General features: G+C 60.0%; 1 protein-coding gene across 1 annotated transcript; it reads right to left on the bottom strand.

The window, feature by feature from the left end:
* Positions 1-19,474: 19,474 nt before the first annotated feature.
* Positions 19,475-22,511, bottom strand: ACTA1 (actin alpha 1, skeletal muscle). Its single transcript, XM_087828949.1, has 7 exons — positions 22,439-22,511; positions 21,564-21,704; positions 21,151-21,475; positions 20,806-20,967; positions 20,520-20,711; positions 19,947-20,128; positions 19,475-19,864 (listed from the first exon to the last, which is right to left on the bottom strand). Exons 2-7 carry the CDS (start codon positions 21,690-21,692, stop codon positions 19,721-19,723), a joined length of 1,134 nt encoding a protein of 377 aa, XP_087685075.1. The 5' UTR covers positions 21,693-21,704; positions 22,439-22,511; the 3' UTR covers positions 19,475-19,720.
* Between the last annotated feature and the right edge of the window lie 4,472 nt (positions 22,512-26,983).

Here is a 26,983-nt window from a genome sequence, read left to right as displayed (position 1 = left end):
GTCCCGGGACACGACACAGAGGCCGCCGAGCCCTCCGGCCGCTGGGCCCGCCGCGACGTTTAAATCCGGAGCCCCGCCCGGACGGGGCAGGCGGGGCGGGGGCGGGGCGCGGAGAGCCGGGGCGGGGCCGGGGGCGGGGCGTGAGAGGCTCGGTGAGGGCGGGGCCGGGGGCGGGGCGCGGAGAGGCGGGGCCGGGCCGGGGGCGGGGCGTGAGAGGCTCGGTGAGGGCGGGGCGCGGGGCCGGGGGCGGGGCGCGGGCGGGGGAGAGGGACGGGGCGCGGGTGGCGGGCCTCGGGAAAGGGCGGGGTCCTAGGGGCACCTGCCCGAGAGGCTTCTCTCCGAGGGACCCAGTCCTAAGAGCCGGGTGGGGTCGCAGGCGGGAGGGCGGGGCAGCCGGGGCTGCGGGGGTGGGGGTCACCTCGGAAGGCGGCCCCCGAGCTCGGAAGCCAGAGGCCGCGGGCCGCGCGAGAGGGCGGCGGGAGGCCGGGATGGGGGGGAGGGGGAGGAGGCCGAGGAGCTGCGGGGAGCGGGAGCGGGGGCGGGGCTGGAGGGCCGGGGAGCGGAGGGGCCTCCGCGTCCTCCGAGCGCCCTCCGGGGAGGGCCTCACCTCCTTCTCGCCGCGCCGGCCGGTCCCCCGCGCGCGTGGCGCAGCAGCCAGGAGCGGCCCGCGGTCCCCGCGCTTTCCTCCCGAGCAAGATGTCGCCGACGGCGCAGCGGCCCGCGCTCCCGCGCAGCCGGCTGGCGGAGACGCCGCCTCAGTCCCCGGAGCAGACGCCTCCCCCGCGCGCTCCCGGCCCCGGCTCCGTGGGGGCGGCTGCTGCAGCGCGGGGCGCGGGGCGCGGGGATGCAGGCGGGTGGGCCGGCGGGGCGCAGGCCCCGGCCCCCGCACGCCCGTCCGACCCGGCGCCCAGGCGCCCGCCGCTGCGGGAGGGTCCCTCGGGGTCTGCAGTCGCTGCCCGTCCGGCGAACCAGCCGGCGCCCCGCGCCCCGTCCCCACACCTGCGCCGGCCGCGCCTCCCAGAAGCACCCCAAGGCCACCCGCTGGCTCTTGGCTCCTTCCTCTCCGTTCACACCCGTCACTCTCGCTTTAACCCGTTTTTACGTTTCAGTCTAACTCCTTGTGCACACCGCAAACATTGGAAAGCTGTTTGTTAACACCGCCACTCCGCCCTCCAGAGACCCACTGACACGCGTGAACTTGACGTTCAGCTGCGTTGCGCAGAGGTGCACAACGTTGCCGCGCTTGTTTCCGTTTCTACAGCGGCCCCACACGGATTCCTCCCCCTGTTTAAAGGAGCCTTGGTACATTAGTTACAAAGAGACTTAAAGAAAAGTGTGGAAAACCGAAACATTTAGCAGTTGAAGAGTAAGCCGGGGCCGTGCGGGAGCCACTTTTCCAGCTTCCATGCTGGGATTTCTCTACTTCACCAACTATTTTTTATTCCTCCGAGTCCTGCCCTGCCCTCAGCGTAGCTAAAGGATCCCCAGGGAAGACACCTGCCGGTGCGACCCCGCCCGTTGGACTGCCCCGAGAACCTGAAGTTGGCGGTCATTAGCGCTGGATTGTTAAGGGCAGTTTTCTGGAGAGACGCTCCATGCCCCGCTGGCTGTTGACAGCCCCACAGTGGCCCTGACCTCTGCCCCCCCTCAACTTGATCTTCTGTTCCTTGAGATAACCCCCACCCAAACTTCCTCATGCCTTTCCCCTTTGCTTAAGCTGGCGGGGTTAGTGTCCCGTGGCTGCAACCAGAGGAGCCCTGATGCTGTGCCAGTACATGAAACAAGCAGGACACAATCTGCTCTCAATGAGCTCTCGCTGGATAATTTACCACCCCAGCGCTTCGGGGTTCAAAACAAATAAGTTTCTTATCTCTCATGATTCTGCGGGTGTAGAGTCACTGACACGGCACATTCGGCGAGAAGGAGAGCTGGGCTGGAAGGTTCCAGATTGCCTGCTGTCAGCCACTGGGGTCTCCTCCCTGTGGCCTGACCCTCCAGCCCGGTGTCTTCACGGCCCGGTCTTCTGAGAGGGTAATAAGAGAAGCTGGGGGGCCTCTGAAGGTCATAGAGACCTCTTCTGCTCCCTTCTTTTTTTAAATATGTTTTTGTTGATTTCAGAGAGAGGAAGGGAGAGGGAGAGAGAGAGAGAGAGACGTCAATGATGAGAGAGTCATGGGTCGGCCGCCTCCTGCTCGCCCCCTGCTGGGGATCGGGCACGAAACCCAGGCAAGTGCCTTGACCAGGAATCGAACCGGCAACCCTGTTGGTGCCTGGGATGCCCAACCAACTGGGCCACACCGGCCGGGGCTGGACGGTTCTTCCCATGCCTGATCCCGCCCACAGGGTGCTCCCACCAGCAGCCGTCTCTTCCCCTTTTGTCTCTGGGCTGCGCTGGCGTGTCTCTCTCTCCCCCTCTCTTTCTGTCTCCAAACACAAACATACTCAGGAGGCCCCTATCCTAGACTAGACCCTTTCTATAAATCCACCGCCCAGTGTAAAAGCTGAAAGTGCTCCATATTGTTCCCAGCCCCCCTGCAACTGGAGTGCAGTCATGAAACCTAAACCCCGAATCAGGGTCCACTGGGGCCCAGAGCCCGGCCCAGGGGCTCTCTCTGGCTGAAATGCCAATTTCAAGGCTGGGCGCCGGGAGCAGCCATGGCCAAGGTGCTTAGGGACACGTGGCATTCAGGGCCAGTGGTCTCAGAAACAGTAGGTTTACAACATATGGATCTGGGGGAACATAAACATTCAGGCCGTAGCAGGCCCTGGTTTCTCTGCCTTCCCTGACCACCCCAAACAGCTGTTCCTCCCGCTCCCTCTCCCTCCCTCCTCTTTTCCTCCTCTGTCCCCTCAGTTTCTGGCACAGTGTCTCTGTCTGTCTGTCTCACCCCTTCCCCTCTTACCCCCCCCCCGGGTCCCTCCTCTCTCTCCTGTGAACTTCTAGCACAGCGCCTCTGTCTCCTTCCAGAACAACCCCCTTCCCTGATGTTCCCACTCTTGGTCGCATCTAACAAAGAAGCAGAAATACCCCCAATTACCTTGACTGCTGGATACTAAGCCATCGAGCCCAGAGAGGCAGCGATTGCCGCTCAGCATGTCATGGATGCCACGTGCAGTGTCATCCGGCTGCGTGGGCCACGCCTGCTTTGGAACAGAGCCCAGACTGCAGTTCTTGCCGCCTTGCTCTGAGGTGTAGAGCGCGGAGCCCTGGGGGGCCTATTGTGAGCATTTCTGAAGAAATTCTGGGCCCCATCTGCATGTCCTTCATCACTTGGCTGCCATGCAGATTGAGAACCAAGCTTTGTCTGAAGCTTCATCGTTTTCACAAGCAGATGGGCGTTCGAGTGTCCACTTAGTTGAGCAGCGGTGAATGTCTACACTCCAGCCCCCCCCCCTAAGAACACAGCCCCCAGCTCTGTTAGGCTGGGGAGCAAGAAAATATTCTCCGTGGATGGTTGCCTAATGGATATGGTCTCACTCCCTTGCTCTAGGTTTCCAAGCTCCAAGTGTTTTCCTTGCATTCCAGCCAGCCCATTAGAAAACGGTACTTCAGGAGCATCACTCCGGCCCTCACAGACCTGCTTTTTCTGAATTGCACTTGGCATGAGAGCACTGGCCTCATCGAGGCTCTGCAGGAACCAGCCAGAAGGAACTCTATTAAATCCACTCAAGACAGGGGCCGTGAGCTGGCCCGCCACTCCCCCCATTGCCCCTGTGACACCCAGAGAGGTCTGCCTGGGCTCTTGGTTGACAGATTGACCTACTTTTACCTTCTGGGCGCTGAGAGCCTGCGTCTGTTGCTTCGGCCGCTCTCTAGTGCAGAGCTTTGCACTGACCGCCCACAGGCTGCTGTGGCTTCTCTTGCTCTGGCCCCTCTCTTATTGATCTTATCTGCTTGCATGTTGTGTATTAGTTTGGAAGCTTATTTATATTCTTCTTTCTGCTGTTTGAAAGTTGTTATTAATTCGCCAGAATTCATTCTCTAATCCAATGAGACAGGAGTATGTAATATAAAACCACTTAGGAAGGCAAGATATAGTAAATATCTTTTTTTTTTAATGCAAGTAAGTCTCTGCTTAGGCTCTACAAATAAGATATTTTTTCTTTTTTTTTAAATATATTTTTATTGATTTCTGAGAGAGAGGACAGGAGAGGGAGAGAGAGAGAGAAACATCAATGATGAGAGAGTCATCGATCGGCTGCCTCCTGCATGCCCCCTACTGGGAACCAAGCCCCCAGCTTGGGCATGTGCCCTGACCAGGAATTGAACCACGACCTCCTGGTTCATAGGCCGACGCTCAGCCACTGAGCCATGTCGGTTGGGCTATATTAAATATCTTAATTGGAAATCAATGTCTAACTATACTTTTTGAATTGAGGGTGGGTGTAACAAACCACATTTTACCTGGTAGCTGCTATTATGTTAAGGGGCTGACGTGCAGGCAGGGCAAAGGGGACTAATACAGGCCTGCCCGGAGAGCAGTCATCCCTCCCCCCATGAGAGAGACACATCAGTTGGTTGCCTCCCACACACATCCCGACCAGAGGTGGGGATCAGACCTGCAACCCAGGTACATGCCCTTGACCTGGAATCGAACCCGAGACCCTCCGGTGTGCAGGACGCGGCTCTAACCACTGAGACACGCCGGCCAGGGCCCCAACTACAGTTTAAATCATGATTAACAACCTCGGTTCCCAGACCTACCCAGGAGTACATTAAAACACCTTCCCGGAGATTGTCCTTCCCAAGAGCCCCACAGAGCTGGGGAATCGGAGCCTTCAGATTTCAGCGAGTCCTTTGAACAGATGAGCCACCTCCCACATCCCCCCTTCCAGCTGCCACACTGGTTGGGAAACTGGAACAAAAGCCCTCTGTCAACGGCTGCCCCCACCTTCAAGCCTTTGGGCCAAGTTCCAGATGTGAGCATGAGGGCTCACCCTGGGGCGGGACTGGAACAGAGGCCCCTTGTGAACAGAGTGGGGCTCTCTCAGCGACCCGGCCTTTTCTGGCTCTGAGGTCAGCTCCAGGGTCCCTGTGGCTCTGTGATGCCAGGAAGACTCAGGAATCCAACTTGGGACAAGAGGCCCCGGGTCCTGCAGGTTTGGTCTCTGCACTTAGAGCCTGAACTTCTCAAGGGCTGGGTCCAAGGCTGACGATTCCTGTACCAATCCCAACGTTTATGTGAGGTTTTTCCTCACAGCACCACCAGGAGAGTCTCTGATTCCAGCTGGTTGTCCTGCAGTTTAGCTCAGTTCTGAGGTGTCTGCCCAGAGATAGCGTCAGATCCCACAGGTTAAAGGCCCGGTCCCACAAGATGCCACCCCCCCTTCGGGTGCCAATCGCAAGTCTAGGTTGTCACCTGTGCTCCTGACCAACAGATTACAGACTGGAGGTTCCAGCAGCTCCCTCCTTGGGCTTGATTAATTTGCTAAAGCGGCTCACAGAACTCAGAGAAACACTCTACTTACCAGGTCACCAGTTTGTTACAAAAGGACAGAACTCTGAACAGCCAGACGGAAGAGATGCACGGAGCAAGGTGGGAGGGGAAGAGTGGGGAGCCCCTATGCCCTCTCCAAGCCAGACACTCTCCCCACATCTCCGCATGGCCACCAAACCCTGTCCTTTCGGTTTTTTACGGAGGCTTCATTGCGTAGGCATGAGTGATTGAATCACTGGCCATCGGTGACTGATTCGCCCGCCAGCCCCTCTCCCTCCCTGGAAATCGGGTGGGACTGAAAGTTCCACCTCTCTGTTCGGGGTTGGTTCCCTTGGCGACCAGCACCTGCATCTCAGGTATGCGGATGGACAGCTCCCTGTCGTCATTCACTAGACCTATCGGGGTGCAGATTCCTTTGCTCAAATGGGGCGTGAAGGGTGCTTAGAGAACGACCCATGACGGGCACCTGATTTTGCGAAAGTCTCTACTCATTCAAGCACAGGCTGATTCGTCAAGGCCTTTCCCCGCAGGTGGTGAGCTGTGCATGGCCAGCCCCATGCCTCCCCCGGGCCGCCTCCTTTCACCGGCCTCAGGGATCTTACTAAAGGCTCCTCTGTTTACGACCTTACAGGGGTTCCTGCAGGGGAAGAGCCAGCCCCTGGGCAGAGCACAAAGCCTGCCCCCATCTGGCCCCTGCCTGCCTTGTATGCTCATCTCCCCAGCCCACATTTATCTTGAGCACCAGCGATACCAGGCCGCTTACAGCTCCCTGAGGGACAAGACCTTCTAGTCTCTGGATATTTCCCTAGAAAACTCCTGCTCAGCCTCCAGGCTCACTCCAGGCCTGGCTGCTTCTAGAAGCCTCCCTCCCTCCCTCCCTCTGCATCCCGGGCCCATCCTCACCACCCTGTTCCACTCACCCCAGTGGTTCTAACTGCCTGTGTGTCTGTCTGTCCCTGCCAATGCTCAGTGACCTCCCCGAGGTCAGGAGCTGATTCCCTCTCTGAACTGCTCAGGCCACACCCAGCAGGCCTGTGCTGTCCATTCGAGGGAGGAAGGAAGGGAGAGGATCATTTCCGAGTCTCCCGCAGCTAGAGAGCGCTGAGCAAAGTACAAGTCGCTTTACACAAGAAGGACATTCCGCGCAGCTGCTATTGGAGGTAGTGGTGACGTTAGGGTTGTTATTATATCATCTACATTCAAATAAAGGCACAAACCAGCAGCAGCAGGCGTGCAACCCTCATGGAAGATAAAGTCCTTGCCTCAGGGTGGAACTTCTCACTTGGCAAGAGAAATGACTCTACGAAGCAAATGGGGTTGTTTTCCAATTACGCTCCCTTCCTAGGATTTCAGCCGCCACCAGGCGTGACCGTCAAGGGGACCGACCACACCGTCTGCTCATGGGATTAGATCTGCACCTGATTTGTCATGTACGTTTTTCAGGCACAGGACCCGGAGTGTGCTGTGCTGGGAGTTGGTGGGGAGCAGTGTGACCACAGCCCCCGATTTTCAGCACAGAGGTGGTTTCACATACATTATGGCCCCTCCAGGGGTCAGGCCACACCCGCCTCATATTTTCTCCCAAATATATAGATGCCCTACAGGTGGCTCTTGGTGATGGAGACTTGGATTGCAGGTCACCAAAGTCCTCTGGGACCCACAATGCGCCCTTGCCCACCTGCAGTCCCGGGTTAAACACTCCCCCAAGGGGACTGAGCCGAGCACTGCTGGTTACACAGAGCACACATGGGCCAGGTGACGCGGACCTAGGGCCTGGCAGACAAGAGCCCTGGTGCCAGAGTTGTGGGCAAGGGCGACGCAGCCCCGGCAAAGCAGGGACCACCGGGCCCCTTCGACGTTCTGCACGGCTCTGCAAAGAGCAACGTGTGCATATGGCTTTTTCCAAATTCTCAAATCCAAATCATGTGTTCTCTCTCTCAAGAGACGGTTCAGAGGCAGAAAAGTATTTAGACTTCAGTGAGACAGCTCACCTACTAAAAAAAAAAAAAAAATCCAGCCAATATCTACCGTTAACCCCCCAGGAGATTACAGCTGTCAGGCCTGTCTTTTCACAGAGGGACCGTCAAGTTCACAGGATGGTCATCCACACGCGTTACAGCCTCAGACACCCACCTGGAAGGTCAGGGACGGGCGTCTGGGCTTACGGGAAATGCTCGGGATTTTGTTCTTTGGAAACTGAAACCAGACACAGCGACTCTATTACTGTTGAAGTATAAAGTGTCTTTTCTCCCTGACTGCGGACAACGAAGTCTCCTTGCGATGAGTCATTTGTTTACATAGGATCCACTTTCCTCCTGGTGACAAAATCATCCCAGGCCCTTCGAAGACATAAATCAAATCAGCATCATTCCTAAGAGGACATGTCTTCCCTCCACTCGGATCGGGAAGTTCACGGAGCCATAAGGAAAAGCGGCTTCATGAAAACGACACACGTCATTTCAGGTGAAAGAGCCTGAGAGACGAAGTAGTGCCCAGGCCGCTTAATTCTGAGCCTTTCGGCTTTTCTCTGATCCCCCCCGAACACCCTGGGAGACGCGTGAATCGTTACATCTGCTGATCTTTATTTTTAAATATGTCTGTATTGATTTCAGAGAGAGGAAAGGAGAGGGAGAGCCAGAGAGAAACATCAATGATGAGAGTCATTCATCGGCCCTGACCGGGAATCGAACCCCGACCGCCTGGATCCTAGGTCCATGCTCAACCGCTGAGCCACACCGGCTGGGCTACATCTGCTGATCTTACTGAAGCAGAAGAATATCTTGCAGCTTTGTTCTCGGTGCTTCTTTTCATCCTGAGACTCTTTCAGCATTGAAGATCCCGAGTTTGTTGCCCGGCTGGCGTGGCTCAGTGGTTGAGCGTCGACCCAGGAAACAAGAGGTCGCCGGTTTGCTTCCCAGTCTTGGGGCATTGCCCCCAGTAGGGGGTGTGCAGGAGGCAGCCGACGGGCGTTTCTCTCTCACACATCAACGTTTCTCTCTCTCTTTCCCTTCCCCTCTCTCTAAAAATCAATAAAAACATATTTTTAAATATATGTGTGTGTGTATAAATATCCTTCATGCACTCAACAAGCACGTTACCGCACTCGCCCGGGTCCAGGCCGTGCTGGGGAAGCACACAGGGCTCCTGCCCCTCACATCTGACGGCAGCCTGGCCTCCCCACCACTCACCGCCCTGCTCTCCTTCCGACCGCGTCCCCCAGAGCGGGACTCAGCCCTTCCCTGATTGTCACCAAAATAACTCCAACCCACGCACACAGCCTTTGTGTGCACGGCCGACTTGGCCGAGAATTTGGAGAGTGGAGCCGAGCATCGGACGTCTCATCTTTAAAAGCCGTGCCCGGGCCGTGCCCGCCACCGGCTCCGTGCCCCCTGCCCCCTGCCCCCTGCCCCCTGCTCCCCGGCGACCTCACGCTGAGGAATTCCGCCACTCCTTCTATGCACCGCCGGCTCCCCAGTCCCTGTGAGCGGGGAGGAGTCTGTCACCACTGACTTGGTCACAGCACACGGACTGGCCTGAGCCTGAGGTCCCTCCGCTGGCCGAGTGCAAAGGGACAGCTCAGCCCACAAGAAAGGCCCTGAATTAACTCGCTCCAGAGATGGGGCCACCGTGAGCCAGGGGGCAGGGCACCCGAGCTTCTGGAAGGAAGGGGGTGTAATCTATGAGGACTGCCACAGGCCACAATGCATTCAGGAGCCCCGGAGCTATGCATGGTCGCTCAGGGGCAAAGAAGGCCCTGGAGGTAACTATTCTGCCCCTTACGTCACAGATGCAAGGCCCTGGGAAGGCCCCAAGAAGGGGGCACTGAGTCACCGAGGGACTGTCCCCGAGTCAGGTCAGCCTGAAGCACCAGGGGGCGTGGGGACACCCAAGGGTTATAAGAGCGGCCAATGGATTGGCCTGGCGATGCCTGCTTTGGGGACAGGTAGCTATTGAGACCGTGGCACCGCACGATGTATCTCAGGTAAGAGAGGGTCCTGGCCAGGTTCACGTCGAGACGGTCCCTCTGCACAGAAGACGCGGTTTCTCCCACAGCCTCTCAGGAACTGGCCTCGGGTGACCAGCTCCCACACGTGTGCTGCCACCGAGGCTGGAGTGACAACGACGAAGGTCCCCACCTGGGAAGAATCCTGATGGAGCTTCCGACGGAGGCAAACCGGACTGAGCCCACCCCCGGAGGGGGTAAAGCCCGAGGCCGCTGTGAGCGCCGTTCAGGTTCTGCTCCCGGGTCCCACAGCCTCTAGGACACTCACACTTTCAGGCCCGGCTCTTCTTAGATTTTGCTCGTACGCAGTTCATTCTTTGCAGCTCATGAAACTGAAGAAGCCTGGGAATAATATTGGAGGCAGAGGTCAATAAAGCTCTTCGCCCGGTAAAATAATGATAATAATTAAAATAAATAATAACGAAATCACACCAGAGCTGCTCAGCAGGCCTGGCCTTGGCCCCTGAGTCCCCGCGAGGCGGGGGCCAGGCTCGCGCTCCCTGGCTGCACGCAGAGAGAAGGGGCCCACCTCTCCTCTCCTGTTGCCTAAAGGTGCCCGCCTGTCACTTGGCATCACCCTGGTGGCAAAGCCGCACAGCCCCTCCCCTTCCGCCAGTCATTGTCCACGGTGCTGGGGCAGGGCCGACGGAGAAGCGGTGCGCATGCCTCCCGCCAGCGCTCAGCCGCAGAGCCCACCTGGCCCCAGGCAGGCCTCCAGGGCAGCGAGGTTCCAGTTTCCAAAATTAACTCTCCTGGTAGACTTACGGCATTAACCGCCCCAGTAAGCATGCCCATATGTTACCAGGGAGAGAAAGCAATCAGGCCCCTGTCAGCCATGAACTAGGTTAATTTATAGAAAAGAAATGAGTCCGGCCGGTGTGGCTCAGGGGTTGAGCATCGACCTAGGAACCAGGAGGTCACGGTTCGATTCCCAGTCCGGGCACGTGCCTGGGTTGCTGGCTCCATCCCCAGTAGGGGGCCTGCAGGAGGCAGCCGATCAATGACTCTCTCATCATTGATGTTTCTCTCTCTCTCTCCCTCTCTCTGAATTCAATAAAAACATATTTTTAAAAAATATTTAAAAAATAGAACAGAAATGAGCCAGTGGGTGGGGGTGCAGGAGGGAGCAGCTGAGCCAGGCAGGCCCGCGTGCAAGCTCAGGGGCAGTTAAGGGGCAGCAAGAGAGGGCACTAAACGCACCAGAGGCACCTCCTTCGTGGTGCCTGGAGGAGGCAGGGGGCTGCTCTCTGATTCCCACCAAGTTCAGGTTCAGGGACAAGTTCCCGTCGCAGACTGGACTGGGCCCCACCCTCTGAGGCTCGCCCGTGGCTGCCGGAGTCCCTGGGACCTAATAATACACACAAATCAGAACGCAGGCTGCGGGCCCTGGCCATGCAAGGAGAGGCAGAAAGCTGACACCGGCCGGCCTGTCCCCGCTGGCCTTGCCCTAAAGCAGCAGGACATCCGCCCCGGAGCCAGAGGCCCCCGCCTGGGCGCACCGGCAGCACCCTATATCGAGAGGATGAGCGCGCCGGGGGGAATGGCAGGCATGTGGCCCAGCTGTCACGGTGAGCCCAGCCCAAAAAGGCCGCTCTGTCCCCACATCTTTCTCTGGCTCCGAGCTCCAGAGCCAACAGCAGAGCAGAGCAGGGCTCCGCCGCCTCCCTGTGCTCTGTCTGCCCGAGAATGAACCCATGAAATGGCCACCCAGGCCCCGAGAATGAGAGAGGCCAAAGGGAGAAACCTGCTTAAGGAAGGTGGCAGCTCTGTCCTCCAAGCTGCCTCTGACCGAGGAGCTCTCGGAGGAAAATGCCCCCTCTCGTCTTTTGCCCCCCCCCCCACCCGCCGGGCATTTCACGGCTCCGGAGAAAGTTAATAAGCCGGAGACACAGGCTTCTTGATGGGGAAGTAGCTTGGGATTCTATGATCAACTCTCAGCCTTGTTTTCCAAATCTGTAAAATGGGAATGCTTCTAGCTTTTCTCCTGAGCCAGCTGCTCCTAGACCACGGAGGGACGATCCCCTCAGTCCAGTTCCTGAGACTGGCTGCTGGGCAGCAGGCTGTCACCAAGCCGCCCCCATGGAAGGAACGAGGTGGCCCTGGGAGCCACATTATCGGGAGGCTTGGCCGCTGCTCCCAGGGAGCACCTGAGGTTAACGAGACCCAAGTCAGGCATTTGGGGCCTGGGGGAAAGTGTCCCAGCAGTTCAAGGCCAGGCTGCCCTTGCCCCTGGGGCTGGCACGTTGCTATCTGCCTAGGGCCAAGGAGAGGCAGACAGAGGCTCTGCTCAGGAAAGACAGACAGTTCAGGACACCGGACAGGAGAAGTGGAGGGGTGAGCTCCCTGGCATGCTGGAGCCAGGCTCCTGAGGCACCGAGAGGCAACGTCTAAGGAAACGGGGCCTTGGGCTCCTGTCGCAGTGCTCGGGGGGGGGGGGGTGCAGCAAGTGCATTGAGTCACGCTGGCCCCTTGTCCTTCCCCAGCAGGGTCTGCATGCTCTGGTCTCTCCCCCAGGGCCCACCAGAGTCACTCTTGGCTTTAAAGCTTGAGTTCGAAGCCATGTTTACTTGTCCAAGGAGAAAGGGGGGAAAATCAGGCCGCTTGTCAGTGGCCCTCTGCTTCCTTCTAGGGTCAGGCAGGCTGTGTGAAGGAGTGGACAGCTGCCTGTCCTGGGAGTCCCCAGGAAGGAGAAACCCGTGCCAGTCCCCCGGCGCCTGTTCCTGGGAGTGTGACCCTCAGGGCACTGGAGCTGTGCCGGGGTCAGCAGCCAGCCTCTCTGGCCCTCGGCCTGGGGCCCAGGCAGCCCCCACCTTCCCTGGGGCCCTGGCCACGGGATCTTGCTCTGAACCTGGGGATGCTTCCCCAGGAAAGACCAGAGCCGCTCGTGTCCCTTCTCCAGCCGGCCCAGGACAGGGAGAGGACGGTGGGGCCAGGGCCCACCCTGGGGACACAGGGGACACATTAGCTCTAGCCGTCCACCCCTCGGAAAGCACACCCAGTCCCCCCGCAAGAGTAAACACTAGTTTCCTCTTCTAGTACCCCTGAGGCACCAGGATGGACGTAATCGACATTCACCCTTCGATGTGATGCAGACAAGTCAACTTCAGGAGCCAGGACCCCAAACAGCAGCCTCCGATCTGGATGCACCAAAAAGCCAAGCTGCTGAGCAAACAGGACCTCGGGATGATCCAAGATGCCAGCTTCTTCCAGACGTGCTGCTGAACCCCAAAGGGGCTCAAAGGCACACAGCAGAATTCGCCTCCTGACCCCTGCCAGTGACCTCGGGAAGGCTGTGTACTGTGTACCCATCGCAGGCCAAGGAGAGAGCAACGCTGACTCTTTAGGGGGCTGGGGGGGGGGCATCGCTCTCCTCACAACACCGCTGGAAACAGCAGGTCTGCCGCCTCCTCCCCACTGGGGACACGGAGACAGCATCTCGGGTCAGTCTGTCACAATCCTCCAACGCTGCAGGGCTGGGCACAGGGCCTCCTCTCACAGAGGGGGAAGCTGAGGCTCAAAGACATCAAACAATTTGCACAAGGTGACAGGGCTTGTGGGGTGGCGGCCTGGCTCTTACATTTATTTCTGATCATCATTGGCCACTCCAAGCGAGAGTGGCAGCCGTCCTGCTCTCAGGACCCTGTCAGGCCTGGTGTCACATTAGCACAGCCTCCGAGAGCCCCTCCTGCAGCTGCCACCACCCTCGGGTGCCAAAGCCCAGGCTGTTCTAGTCGACTCCCTGCTTGCTCCGCAGGCGGTCCTGCCGGGCGGGGGGCGCGGGGGGTGCTGGCAGCTCTTCACACCCGAGCAGCAGCAGCCGGACCGCCCGGTTATTAAGAAGACGAAGATCCCTGTGAGCTAGAGGATGGCTTTTTAATTCCTGTTTAGACTCTAAATGATCCCCTCAGCTCCCATCCTCTGCCGCCCGGTTCCCTTCCACAGTCGGGAGGCTGACTGAACGAGTCAGAGATGAGCAGGCGCTGCTATAAAAATAGAGGCAGGCGGTGGGAGCTGGCACCGTGCCTCCCCGGGAGGCAGGCAGGCAGGCGGCAGGGCTGGCAGGCAGCTGGGGCTCCTCCCCTCCCCCTCCCCCTCCCCCTCCCCCTCCCCCCTCCCCCTCCCCCCCTCCCCTCCCTCCCCTCCCTCCCCTCCCTCCCCCTCCTCCCCCTCCCCCTCCTCCCCCTCCCCTCCCTCCCCTCCCTCCCCCTCCCTCCCCCTCCTCCCCTCCCCCTCCTCCCCCTCCCCTCCCTCCCCTCCCTCCCCCTCCCCTCCCTCCCCTCCCTCCCCCTCCCCCCTCCCCCTCCCCTCCCTCCCCTCCCTCCTCCCTCCCCTCCCTCCCCTCCCTCCCCTCCCCCTCCCCTCCCCCTCCCCTCCCCCTCCCCCTCCCCTCCCCCTCCCCTCCCCCTCCCCTCCCCTCCCTCCCCCTCCCCTCCCCCTCCCCTCCCCCTCCCCTCCCTCCCCCTCCCCCTCCCCCTCCCCTCCCCCTCCCCTCCCCCTCCCCTCCCCTCCCCCTCCCCTCCCCCTCCCCCTCCCCTCCCTCCCCCTCCCTCCCCCTCCCCTCCCCTCCCCTCCCCTCCCTCCTCCTCCCCCTCCCTCCCCCTCCCCTCCCCCTCCCTCCCCTCTCCCTCCCTCCCCCTCCCCTCCCCCTCCCTTCCCCTCCCCTCCCCCTCCCCCTCCCTCCCCCTCCCCTCCCCCTCCCTTCCCCTCCCCTCCCCCTCCCCCTCCCTTCCCCTCCCCTCCCCCTCCCCCTCCCCTCCCCCCTCCCCCTCCCCTCCTCCCCCTCCCCTCCCCTCCCTCCCCATCCCCATCCCTCCCTCCCTTCCCCTCCCCTCCCCCCTCCCCTTCCCCTCCCCTCCCTTACCCTGCTGCCCTTTCCCTCCCTTCCCCCCTCCCTGCCCAACACCGGAGCCGGGATCCTCTGAGCAGACAGGATAGAGCAGTAAGTACCGTGGGAGGCAGGCTTCTCCAAGGCTCATTTGCCATCTGAGATTCCCCTGCGGCGGAAATGCCACCTCTCTTTCTCCTTGGTATGCGCTTTTTACAGAGAACATTCCAGTTCCAAGGGACCTCCTGCCAGCTCCAAGGTGGGAATGACTGAGAGGAAATACAAGGGCTGCAGCCCAACCCCATCCCGGGGCCCAGGACCCACACCTCCAGACCCCAGGCTGCACCCCCATCCCAGGGCCCAGGCTGCACCCCCATCCCAGGGCCCAGGACCCACACCTCCAGACCCCAGGCTGCACCCCTATCCCGGGGCCCAGGACCCACACCTCCAGACCCCAGGCTGCACCCCCATCCCGGGGCCCAGGACCCACACCTCCAGACCCCAGGCTGTGCCCCATCCCGGGGCCCAGGACCCACACCTCCAGACCCCAGGCTGTGCCCCATCCCAGGGCCCAGGGCCCACACCTCCAGACCCCAGGCTGCACCCCCATCCCGGGGCCCAGGACCCACACCTCTAGACCCCAGGCTGCACCCCCATCCCGGGGCCCAGGACCCACACCTCCAGACCCCAGGCTGCACCCCCATCCCGGGGCCCAGGACCCACACCTCCAGACCCCAGGCTGTGCCCCATCCCAGGGCCCAGGCTGCACCCCCATCTCGGGGCCCAGGCCTGCTCTACCTCCCAGCAGCTGTCCCTGGCTCCCACACCAGCCGTGCTCACAGGCTCCCCGCGTCCACGTTTCAGCGAGTATCTGAATGTGACTCAGACCCGAGAGCTGCCGTGTTCTCCCTCCTGCCCCCACGATGCCAGCTCCCCCCATTGCTCATGGAATAGAGAAAATATATGTACTCAGCAATGAAGGGTCTGCTCAGGCCACCCCCTCTGCATCCTGACCCCCGCCCCACCTCCTCCCTGCGCGCCCACCTCCTTTCGGGGCTTGGAACCCCCCCCCCCCCCGGCCTTGCAGGAGCTGTTCCTTCCTACCCCGCCTGCTAAATCCTACTGACCCTTCAGGGGCCCCTCCACCTGCCCTTGCTCGGGACCCCACTCCCCAGGCGCCCCTTGGCTTGTTCCCTGCTGTCTCAGGCCATGCCCCAGCCCCAGCTTCTCAGGACCTGCCGAGCTTACAGACTCGCACCGATTGGTGGTGTCACTTGATCGACACCCGCCTGCCCCACGACGCTGTCAGCCTGAGGGCTGAGACCATGACCCCCGGCTCTGCGTTTATCTCCCAGCTCAGGGCGGGCACAGAGCTGGTGCTCGGTACCGCTTGCTGAGGAAGTCAGCCAATTAGCCGGTGCCAATTAGCAGGCAAGAGTGGCATGAAAGGAGCTAAAGGATAGTGGAGGCCAGGTCCTGGGCGTGGGGACCTCCCGGGCTGCGGAGGGCAGCTCCCCCGGCCGCGTCCTTGGATAACCTGGAAGATGGGGGGGGGGGCACCTCCCAGGCTGTGCTCCCGCGGGGCTGGGGCAAATCCCAGGGGCCACGCTCTAACCCCTGAGCAACACCATCCCGGCACGTTTACTTACTTTTTTATTGTCCGCCTTAATATTTTTAATATTAACATAAAACATATTTCTTGGGGGAAAAGTTGCAAAAAATATTAAAGTATTAAAAAGGCAGAAGAAAATCACCTATCAGGCCACCGCCGAAGCTGTCGTGGTGACCGGTCACTTTAACCCACTTACTTTGTCCCTTTTGTCCTTCGTTTTCCGTTTTTCACGATTCAGCTGATCCCTGGTGACACGCGCGTCACCTTGGCACCGGGCTGCGAGGGCCCCAGGCGCCTCTGCCTCCCAGCTGGCGACCTGGCATCCCGGGAGCTTTGCAGACCCGGCGCATTTTTTTTTTTGGCTCAAGGACAATACAGCAGCTTTAAAACAAGGCAGCAGGATTCAGGCCCAAACCCCTTGAGCCTGCGTGTGAGATTCGAGGCGTTTCTCGGGAGTGGCTAAAGCCAAACCCGAGAAGGAAGAGATGCTGGGGTGGATTCTTAGGGAGTAAGGCCGGCTGCACCCTCGGAATCAGCTAAAAAGCCGGATCAAGCACTTTAAGTGTCTTACAAGCACAGAAGGGTTGACACGACAGTAAATAATTACTGGGCCCGGGGCTCAGGGAAGCTGGACGTGCAGAGATTCTAGAACCATCTCTTGCTCTGAGGGTGTTTGCTTGTCTCATCACCATCCACACGGGTGGAGTTTAACAGCTTTGCAAAGCCTGGGGCCTCGGGACAGGAAGCTGGGAACCGGGGGCTACACCGCAGGTAAGAGCCGAGGCGCGGGCCAGAAGCAACCCCTGCCCGGCACTGCCACTCAGGTCCCCGAAAGGCAGCTGCCCGGCCCTGAGCACGCGGTGGTGATGTGGGTGCCGATCTCCGGGAACACGCAGGCTGAGCCCCCACGTGTATCTGCAGCTCAAATTCATGTCACCTGGGGGGCCAGCGACCTCAGGCTGCGAGTTTCCTTGGGCGGCGCCGCAGGTTAGCGTTATCCTAGGAGGTCCCTGGCAGGAGCAAATACAGGCCTTTCCGAAGGGAGTCACCTCTATTCGGAGAGTCTGACAAGTGACCCTTCTAGGACCTCGAGCAGGTCACTGTCGGGTACACGTGGGAACAGGTAGGGTGACTAAGAACCAGGACAGCAGGTAGAAAAACAAACCCCAAGACGGAAGCTACTGGGGACCCCGCTGGGGCTTGCACGGGAACTAACCAATCAGCTTCTCTAGTGACCCCCTAACCCTTACCTCCCCTTTGCCTATAAAAATCCACGATGAAACCCCCCGGGGAGTTCAGAGGCTGAGCTCCGGCTCACTGTTTCCCGGACGTGACACCCTGCCAATAAACCGCTTTAATTTCTCTGCTGCCAATAAACCGCTTTAATTTCTCCGCTGCAAAACTCGTGTTCAGTGCTTGGCTCTGCTGAGCGTCAGGTGGGGGGCCCCCTTGGCCCGGAACGCTATTCCGAGGTCTAATTCTACCTTTGAAAGGTTTAAATGAGAGAGCCAAGGGTGCACCCCCCCATCCTTTCATGCCCCACCCAGCCCCGACCCCTCCTTTCAGTCCTGACAATGATCTTCCCGTTTCCCTCTCTCCCTTCCTTCTCTAACTGGACACTGGTCGCATGGATTTGGTGGGGGAAACGTGGCCATTGAATGAGCTCCTGGGGGAAGGAGCAGCTAGACCCTGCTGAACCCCACTGCAAGTCCAGGGAAGCACCTGTAGCAGTCAGTGGGTGGGTGGGGGGATTTTTGTCGTTTTCAATTCTCTCGCAGCCCTGAAACAGATTCTGTAAGGCGGCTGTTCAGTGGGGAACCAGCCAGAAGGCTACCCCTCCTAGTGCCAGCCGCACAGGCCTCCTTTCTCCACATTACTGCAAACTGTACACGCAGAGCCGCTGGGAGCAGTGACTCTTCCCCTCACCCAGCAGATGCATGTGAATGCTCCAGATCTGCACCGTGAAAACACTCAGGTTTCCGTTCACCACACCCCTAATCGCCTTTCAGGCCGAATAATACGTGATACAAGTTACTAAATACGTAAATAGGAGAGCAGGAAGAATATCAAACATTAACAAAACACGGGATGTTTGTTTCTTTTCGGAGAAGTGTTGCAAAAGGGAAAATTTAAATCTGGTACGTTTCCAGCGAAACCACACAATTCAGAATCTTTGAACGTGGTCGGGAAAAGGCTACTATCAAAGGTGGTCCAGAGGAAATGCTGCCAGATTATACTGGGCACTCCTGCCAGCTCTAAAATATCACGGGCCATTTAAAGATCATGACCCCAGGAGAACTGGGTCACTGCCTCCGTGTCTGCTTTACTTAGATCCTAGTTAAGTGATAGGGAGTTTGGGTTAACGAATGTTGAACGTGAAAGTTGGCTAACTCCTGTGATTCTGACGGTTTCCCAGGAGGATTCAGGCTGGTGTGTGTTGGATCCGATATGACTGTGCACGTTTATTGTCAGCAATAAAAGCCGATTCCTTGGAAAGACCGGAATTTAGCCCATTTTTAACCTGTGTCTTCCCCGGATGGAGCAATAGTAGTACATGGTTTCCAGGGGACATGGTATCATACACTTGTTTCATTAAAATCTTAAATTCTGCTGGATGCTTGATTCTCGTGATATCTGGATTTGCAGTGTTTCCTGCCTTGGAGGCCTCGCAGATTTCAGAAGCTTCCAATAGGCCGTAAAAGGAGGGATTAGCATATGCTACGGGGCACAGAACATAGTTGGAGTGTTCGCTCTACTCATAAGCTTATTTCCAAAGAAGTCTATTACCTTCTTTGAGTCAAAATCTATTTCATTTAGGAGCCACTGCTCTTGGGGATCTTGACTAGGAAACATTAAGCTACTTTTTAAAAATAGGGATTGTGCTCTCCCCTAAAAAGTCAAACTCTGTTAATATATTTTGTGCCTTTAAAAGGGGGGACTCTTCTCTCTTTTTACTCTTCTTGTCCAGGCACTGCCTGGCCGGCGCCCCAGTGCCCCCCCCCCCAGGCTGTCCTTTCGCAGGCGCTCCAGAGGCCCTGGCTCCGGGCCCCTCCCGTGCGCGCCCTGGGCCCTGGGCGAGCCCTTCTGGACGCCACCATCACCTGGCACGAAGCCAGAGACCCCCCGATTGAGAAGGGGAGCTGTCGTCCTCACTCACACATGGAAACGGGTTCGTTAAACGCAGAACACAACCGGGTGGGCCTGGTCTCCCCAGATTCCGCGGGGAGCCCTGATTCGGCAGGAGAGGCCTGCGGTGGGTGGAGCTGAGAGCCCTGCGTAAGGCTCTCGGGCTCAGCACCACGGCCAGCGCCCGGGCCCGGCGGGCGCAGCGGGGGCGCCACAGCCCCGAGCCAGGTGCCAAGGGGCAGGGCGCTCAGCCGCCGCCCCAGCCCGCGGGCCCGACGCACCTGCCAGTTTGGGGAATGGCTGGGATCCAGAGGGGAAACCGTGCCCACGGGAAGACTGAACTACGGGCTTGTAAGGAGCGCACTTAGCATTGTGGAAAGTGACATAAGAAAAGGGGGTCCCTCTTGGTCCCCTGTCCCCCGCCGCTCCCCACCCCGGCAAATAAACGCAACAAACGACTTTACGCAGCATAACAGAATGGCTGAGTTTAATGCTTCAAGTTTTCCTTTTCCTTCCACAGGGCTTTGTTTTAAAAATAACAAAATGAGGTAAATAAGTTAATGTATGTACACGTTATAAACACTGTGTCGGTTCGCGGCGGCTGCAACAAAGTTGCTGGAGAGAAAGTTGCTGCGCGGTGGCTCGAGGTCCGCCGCCTGCCTGTCGGGCAGAGGTGTCGTCCTGAGGAGAAGTGGCGCGCTGTGGGGACGCGGGGTCTAGAAGCATTTGCGGTGGACGATGGACGGGCCGGCCTCGTCGTACTCCTGCTTGGTGATCCACATCTGCTGGAAGGTGGACAGCGAGGCCAGGATGGAGCCGCCGATCCACACGGAGTACTTGCGCTCGGGCGGGGCGATGATCTGCAAAGACACCGAGTCAGGCGGGGGCGGGGGCGGGGGCGGCCCGGGGCGCGCGCGGGCGGGGCCGCGGGCGGCCACCCACCTTGATCTTCATGGTGCTGGGGGCCAGGGCGGTGATCTCCTTCTGCATGCGGTCGGCGATACCCGGGTACATGGTGGTGCCCCCAGACATGACGTTGTTCGCGTACAGGTCCTTCCTGATGTCGATGTCGCACTTCATGATGCTGTTGTAGGTGGTCTCGTGGATGCCCGCCGACTCCATGCCTGGGGGCCGCGGGGGGAGCGTGAGGCGGCCCGCGGGGTGGCGGGGCGCGCGCCGCCCCGGGGAAGAGCGGGGATGCGCGGGGACGAGAGGGGATGCGCGGGGACCGGCGGGGACGGGCGGGGAGCGTGAGCCGGCGCGCGGGGTGGCGGGGCGCGCGCGGCCCCGGGGAAGAGGGGGGATGCGCGGGGACGGGACGGGCGGGGCCTGGGGGGGACGGGCGGGGAGCGTAAGCCGGCGCGCGGGGGGGGGGGGGCGGGGGGGGCGCGGCCCCGGAGACGCGCGGGGACGGGCAGGGAGCGTGAGCAGGCGCACGCGGGGGCGGGGGCCTGGGGTGGAGGGACGCTTGGCCCCGGGGACGGGCGGGGACGGGCGGGGACGGGCGGCGCTCACCGATGAAGGAGGGCTGGAAGAGCGTCTCCGGGCAGCGGAAGCGCTCGTTGCCGATGGTGATGACCTGCCCGTCGGGCAGCTCGTAGCTCTTCTCCAGCGAGGAGGAGGAGGCGGCCGTCGCCATCTCGTTCTCAAAGTCCAGGGCCACGTAGCACAGCTTCTCCTTGATGTCGCGCACGATCTCGCGCTCAGCTGCGGGGCGCAGGGGCCAGGGGGGAGGTTTCAGCGCGCAGCCCCGGGGCCCGCGCGCCGCCCCGCCCGCCCAGGGTGCCCGGCGGCCGCGCACCTGTGGTCACGAAGGAGTAGCCACGCTCGGTGAGGATCTTCATCAGGTAGTCGGTGAGGTCGCGGCCGGCCAGGTCCAGGCGCATGATAGCGTGCGGCAGGGCGTAGCCCTCATAGATGGGCACGTTGTGGGTGACGCCGTCGCCGGAGTCCAGCACGATGCCTGCGGGGGCGGGGCGGGCAGTGAGCGCGGCCGGGCCCTGGGGGCGGCGAGGCGGGCACCGCGCGCTCGGGGCGCAGGGCGGCGGGGCGGGGAGTGAGCGCGGCCGGGCCCTGGGGGCGGCGAGGCGGGCACCGCGCGCTCGGGGCGCAGGGCGGCGGGGCGGGGCGCGCGGCGGGCACTCACCGGTGGTACGGCCGGACGCGTAGAGGGACAGCACGGCCTGGATGGCCACGTACATGGCGGGCACGTTGAAGGTCTCGAACATGATCTGGGTCATCTTCTCGCGGTTGGCCTTGGGGTTGAGGGGGGCCTCGGTGAGCAGGGTGGGGTGCTCCTCGGGGGCCACGCGGAGCTCGTTGTAGAAGGTGTGGTGCCAGATCTTCTCCATGTCGTCCCAGTTGGTGATGATGCCGTGCTCGATGGGGTACTTCAGCGTCAGGATGCCCCTCTTGCTCTGCGCCTCGTCGCCCACGTAGGAGTCTTTCTGCCCCATGCCCACCATGACGCCCTGCGGAGCGGAGACCCGGGCGCTCGTTACCGCGGCGCCGGCCACGCGAGGACCCCCGGCCCGGCCCCTCCGCGGCGCGCAGCCTGACCTGGTGGCGAGGGCGGCCCACGATGGACGGGAACACGGCCCTAGGGGCATCGTCGCCCGCGAAGCCGGCTTTCACCAGGCCCGAGCCGTTGTCGCACACGAGGGCGGTGGTCTCGTCTTCGTCGCACATGGTGCTTGGTTTCTGCAAAGACGGCGAGGCCGCGGAGGTGACGGCGCGTCGGTCCAGGAGGCCCCGCGGGACCGACGGACCGCGCGCGTCAAACCGGGGGACGGCCGGAGGGACGGTGTCCAGCTTCCCTCCCCCGGGCCCAGCGCTGCTCTGAGCCGCGCAGAGAAACACGGGGGCGTGGGGACCACGCAGAATTTCTCCACCCCGGGAGCCCAGGGGCACCGTGTCCCCGGAGACCGCTGCGCCTTCGCCGCGCCACCCGCTGCGGGTCAGGTGCCCGCGCCCACCCTCCCCTCGCCTGGGGGGCCCGCGATGCCCACTCGCCCGGCGGGTGCGCGGGCGGAAGGGGCTGTGGGAAGGGCCGTGAGGCACCGTCCGAGGAGGGGCGGCTCATTCCGGGGCCCCACGACTTTCCGGAGCACAACCCGGGCGCCTTTACCCGGATGGCAGCCCAGGGAGGACGGGCCCTCGCTGCCCCTTGGCTCTGGCGCTCGTGGTTGGGAGGCAGTTGCTTTGGGGGCGACTAAAAAGAAACCTTTGTGTCCCTGGGCACATGCTAAATGCCAGGTAGAGCAGCCAGAGGAGGGGCGGGTTTGGAGACGTTCCCAAAGGCCGGTCGTCTGGTGGCCCCGGGTCTTTAAAGGGAGCCTGGCTCCGGGGACCAGGGCGCAGGGCGCAGACTTGGGGCTGGTCAAGTGGGTCGGCGGGGCCCTTGTCCCTCTGTCCCCTTCGGGCTCCTGCCCTACCTGGGCGGGCGGCTACACCTGTCGCTCTCCGGCTTGGGCCCTGGTCGCCACGGGAGGGACGCAAGGCTCCTCTGGGCGATGTCCGCTGCGGTGGCCGACGGCGCCCCGCTCCGGTTTTATAGGGCCCGCGGGCGCTGCCAGCCCCGCCGCCCCGCAGGAATGTCGCTCCCCTTCTCGAGCCATATTTGGGTGTTGGGCACTGGAGACCCCTCCCCCGGCCGGTTCGCGGCCTGGGCCCCGGCCCGGGTCCCCTACACTGACCAAAGAAGGAGCCGCCTGGCCCAGGCCCAGGTAATGCGGGCCGGGCCGTATATGGAGCGTCTCCGGGTCGCCGGCCCCTCCCGGCCCGGCCTGGCCGCCCGCAGGAGGGGACAGGGTGGCGCGAGGGTCACAGCGCCCCGGGGCCGCGCCCGCGCGCCTGCGCTCCCGGCTGCACCTGTCCACTCGGCGCGCTGGGCGCTCGGACGGCGACTCCCACACTGCGCCCTTTCTTCGGGTTCTTTCCTCGGGCCCCAAACCCTCCCTTGGCGACCACGGGGAGGAGGGAGCCGTGTCCAAGGGGGGGGGGGGCGCTGAGAGGCTGGGGAGAGGCGGTCACATCCCGCGCCCCAGGCAGGGCAGGAAGGCGACCCCTCCCCGGGACCTGCAGGCTCCATGGCACCCCAGCTCCCGAGTCCAGGGGCTGATCCAAGCCGCCCCCCCCCCGCCGAGAGGCCCGGCGCGGGAGGGCGCGCAGCTGTCCCCGGACAGACAGCTGGCGGCGCGCGGCGGGGGCGGGGAGGCGCGGGCTCCGGGACAGGTCCAGGCAGGGGCTCCGCGCGCTTGGGGCGCAAAGCCAGGGCACCCGGAGCTGTCCGCTGGGTGACAGGCAGGGCGCCGGGGGCACGTAGAAAGCAACCCTATGGGCCGTTCCCTCCCCGCCGACGGGGCGCCCGGGCTGTGCTGGGCCGGCGGGAGGGTCACACCCAGGGCCCGGAGGCCAGTGCTCTGACTGGAGGAAGCCTGCTGTCCTCTCTCAACAGGAAGGACAAGGGCACCGCACTGGACAGGCGCCGTTTTTCCTTCTGCGGAGCCTGAACAAACTCTTTATATTTAGAGGCCGCGGCTTGCCAAGGCCAGGCTGCGCGTCCGCCTTGGAGGCCCCATCTCCGCGGCTGAGGCGCTACTTACACCCCTGGTGCAGGGCCGCACCTGCCCAGTGCCCTGGGGCTCCGGCTACTTAGGCGCAGGGGGCGAGGGGTCCCGGCGGCTGCCTCCCGTCCCCCCAGGGCAAGAGCAGCTCTCACCTTGCCCGGGAAGGCAGGGAGAGACGTCCTGCCCTGAACTCAGGGACATGCTTTCGGGGGTACTCAGGGGTGTGGTGCAAGCCAGAGTGGAACCATTCATTTTTCGGAGGTGCTTAAGTGTCCCCCAAATAGCCACAATTCCCGGTGGGTAGCGGGACTCAGCAACGGGGACAGGTGTGGGGTCCCTGGGGACATGAAAGCGCCTGTAGCCCCCACATCAGGGCGACATTTCCTAAAATGACCCGAGTCCACGAAAGAACAAGAAGTTTGCTCAGCATCGGGCCTGTGCAGCGAGAACAAAGGGCCGTCAGTTAAGAGCGACGACGGTTTCATATTTAGCCTTTAAATAGAACCATGCATGCATTTTTAATTGATTTTACAGAGAGGAAGGGAAAGGGAGTGATTTGTCCCGCTTCCTTAGGCATTCACTGGTGGATTCCCTGATGGCGGCTCGAACCCACAACCTTGGCACATCAGGACGGTGCTCTAACCAAGGGAGCTACCGGGCCAGGGCTCACATTTAGCCTTTTGCATTATTTTAATAGCTGAGGGACCACATTTCATTTTTAATGCCTGCTCCTGCCGCCCGTGGGTAGTGAGACACTGGAAAAGCAGCGGGGGGGGGGGGGGGGGCGGCAATTTTGGCCTTGAAGGCAGGAAGCAACCGCTGTAATGAACGAAACACCGAATGCTTTGCTGACGCTGTAAAGGGGAGTGGGGTTGATTTTTCCGAAGCTCTTGCTCGGGGCCACTCTGATCCCTCCTACAGCAAGCTTTTCTAAGCGTCATCCTCTAAACGCAAAGAGGAGTTTGTTCCCGCTTCGCAGAAGGAAAATTTATTAAATTTATTAAAATTTATTAAATTCCAACACACATGGAAAGCTGTGAATAAATAACACTCGCAGCTCGGAGGAGTCTGCTGGAGCAGCGACGCCCGGGAAGACGCTCCTGAGACCGCGGCCCAGCCGTCTGCTCTGCCCGCAGTGGGGCTGGCTCGAGGGGTCCCTCAGCACCACCCTGGGGCTGCTCAGTCCCGTCGGGTCTTGTCCAATTCTCACTGGCTCAGGGAACAGACCTGGGGGGGCAGAGGGGGCATCTCCATCCTATGCCTTGGGGCGCCCGGTGCTGTGCCCGCCTATTCCCTAAGACTGGCTCGAAGGTTAAACTAGGTAAGTGCCGGAGACACAAGAGACAATAAAAGGCACCGTATCCTTCTTCTAAGTGTTCGGAGGGGCTGAGAGGTTAGCAAAGCACGTTAAAAATCATTAGATGTGTTCACTCACACACATCAACGTCACAAAGGGGAGTTCATCTGATTTTAAATGTATTTGGACTGCACAAAGATTTCTGTACAAAGCTTTATTATAGTATCACTTAAAACAGAAAACCAAGCCCAGACTATTAACCTAAGTGTTTTAAGACTGGGGGGGGGGGGGGGGGCGATAACGCTGCAGCCCTGTGGTAAAGCATCCTGCCGCCACTAGAAAACTGTATCTTGAAGAATACGGGAGACAAGCGTTCTCCAAGGGGATGGGGGACTGGCTCTTGGGGGTGAAAAAAATCTTAGATATTATGACGACTGTGGCTTCCGAAGGCCATGGCACATGAAGATACACAGCCTGTCTGCGGTGTCCCACTTTCATGGGGGGTGGAGGCGCAGCGTGATTAGGAAACCACCATCTACAAAGGCTCCTGAGGAGGAATAACAAAAAAAGCTGAGAAACACAGCAGGTCCCCAAATAACGTCGCTTCGTTCAGCATTTCGCTGTAACACTGATGAGACGCCATAGGAGCTTAGCTCTTATTTGTATCCGTTAGCTGGTGGCAAAACTGGTTTAATGGTCGTTTCACCGCAGATCTGAGAACCTATCGCCTGAGTGAGGGCTTCCTGCAGGAGGTGAAGGCCACACAAACGCTTACAGCCTCGCACATCAGAAGGAGTCGGTCACAGGATCTGAGTCTGCACAGCCCCAAATATTCTAAGACATGGTTCAAAATGGCAACTGAGGTTGTTTCTGGCTGGTGGAATTACAGGGGTTTATTTTCTTCCATACACTTAAAAAAAAAAGGTTTGCCCTGGCTGGTGGCTCAGCTGGCTGGAGCGTCATTCCGGAAGCACACCAAAAGGCTGTGGGTTCAAATCCCGGCCAGGGCACGTACCGAGGCTGCGGGTTTGATCCCCGGTTGGGACGCGCATGGGAGGCAGCGACTGATGTTTCTCTCTCACCCCCCTTTCATCTGTCTCTAAAAATCAACAAAAACATCCTCGGGTGAGGGTTAAAATTAATTAATTAAAATTAAAAAACAGCCTCACTCTTTGACTTAGTCACAGCCGCGAACTGTGTCTTTCAGAAGAGCGTTCAAAGATGGGAAGAGAAGCCCATCCAAGGCAGGCGTTTCTTGTCCTCAGAAAACCTTATAGCACCTTTAGAACTTGTCATTACCGATTACTCAATGCATATAAAAAATCAATAATCCTTTGATAAAGGTGACATCGTGGAACAAGTTTTTAAAATTTAGAAGAAAAAAATTATTCAAAATCATAGTCCTAATCTCAGTTATTTCTCAGCGCCCACCTGACAAGTCCCTCTCCCTCACGCCTCTAGTACCCACTATATTCCTGAGCTGGACCCCGGCGCTGTCCCAACACAGGCCACAAACGGGAAGACAGCGGGCTGTCAGCATCCTCCCTCTGACTGAAACGGTTCCATGCACTGTTCTGGTGAACACGCTCGCGGGCTGGGCTGCAGCCACCATGACCGCACCTGGTGCGCCAGGACTGGACTCTCCTCCGCATCTGACCGCTGGCCTTTCCAGCGGCTGGAGCAAGCGGTGAGGTGCCCCTTCAGCTGGGCGGAAGGGGAGTATGCCAGCGACTCGCTCTCCAAGCTCTGATCTGTACTTAAGGCCGATAAACTGAACGACAACCTTGGTCAGGACAAAGCAGCCTGGAGGACCACCACTTTCCACGTCAATCAGCGGCCATATTTTAAAAATCTAGAATGGTTTTTAGTATTACATGTGCTTTCTATTAGCTAGGCGGACTGTGGGAAAGCTGGAATTCAGTAAAAATCATCCTAAAAATATGCAAAGTTGACTGAATCCCAATACTAAGATTATAACTAATCCTAATATTATAAAGAAGGCTACACGTTTTATTTACTAAAATGCTTTCATTAATATTCTTATTTATGTAGAAGTTAAAATTTCCCCAATGCGTTAATCAGTTACCAGGCTCACATGAATCAGGCCCACTCTG

Source organism: Miniopterus natalensis, chromosome 21 (genome assembly GCF_054644295.1).
Source record: "Miniopterus natalensis isolate mMinNat1 chromosome 21, mMinNat1.hap1, whole genome shotgun sequence".
Lineage (NCBI taxonomy): Eukaryota > Metazoa > Chordata > Mammalia > Chiroptera > Miniopteridae > Miniopterus > Miniopterus natalensis.
This window is presented reverse-complemented; position numbering and strand designations above follow the sequence as displayed.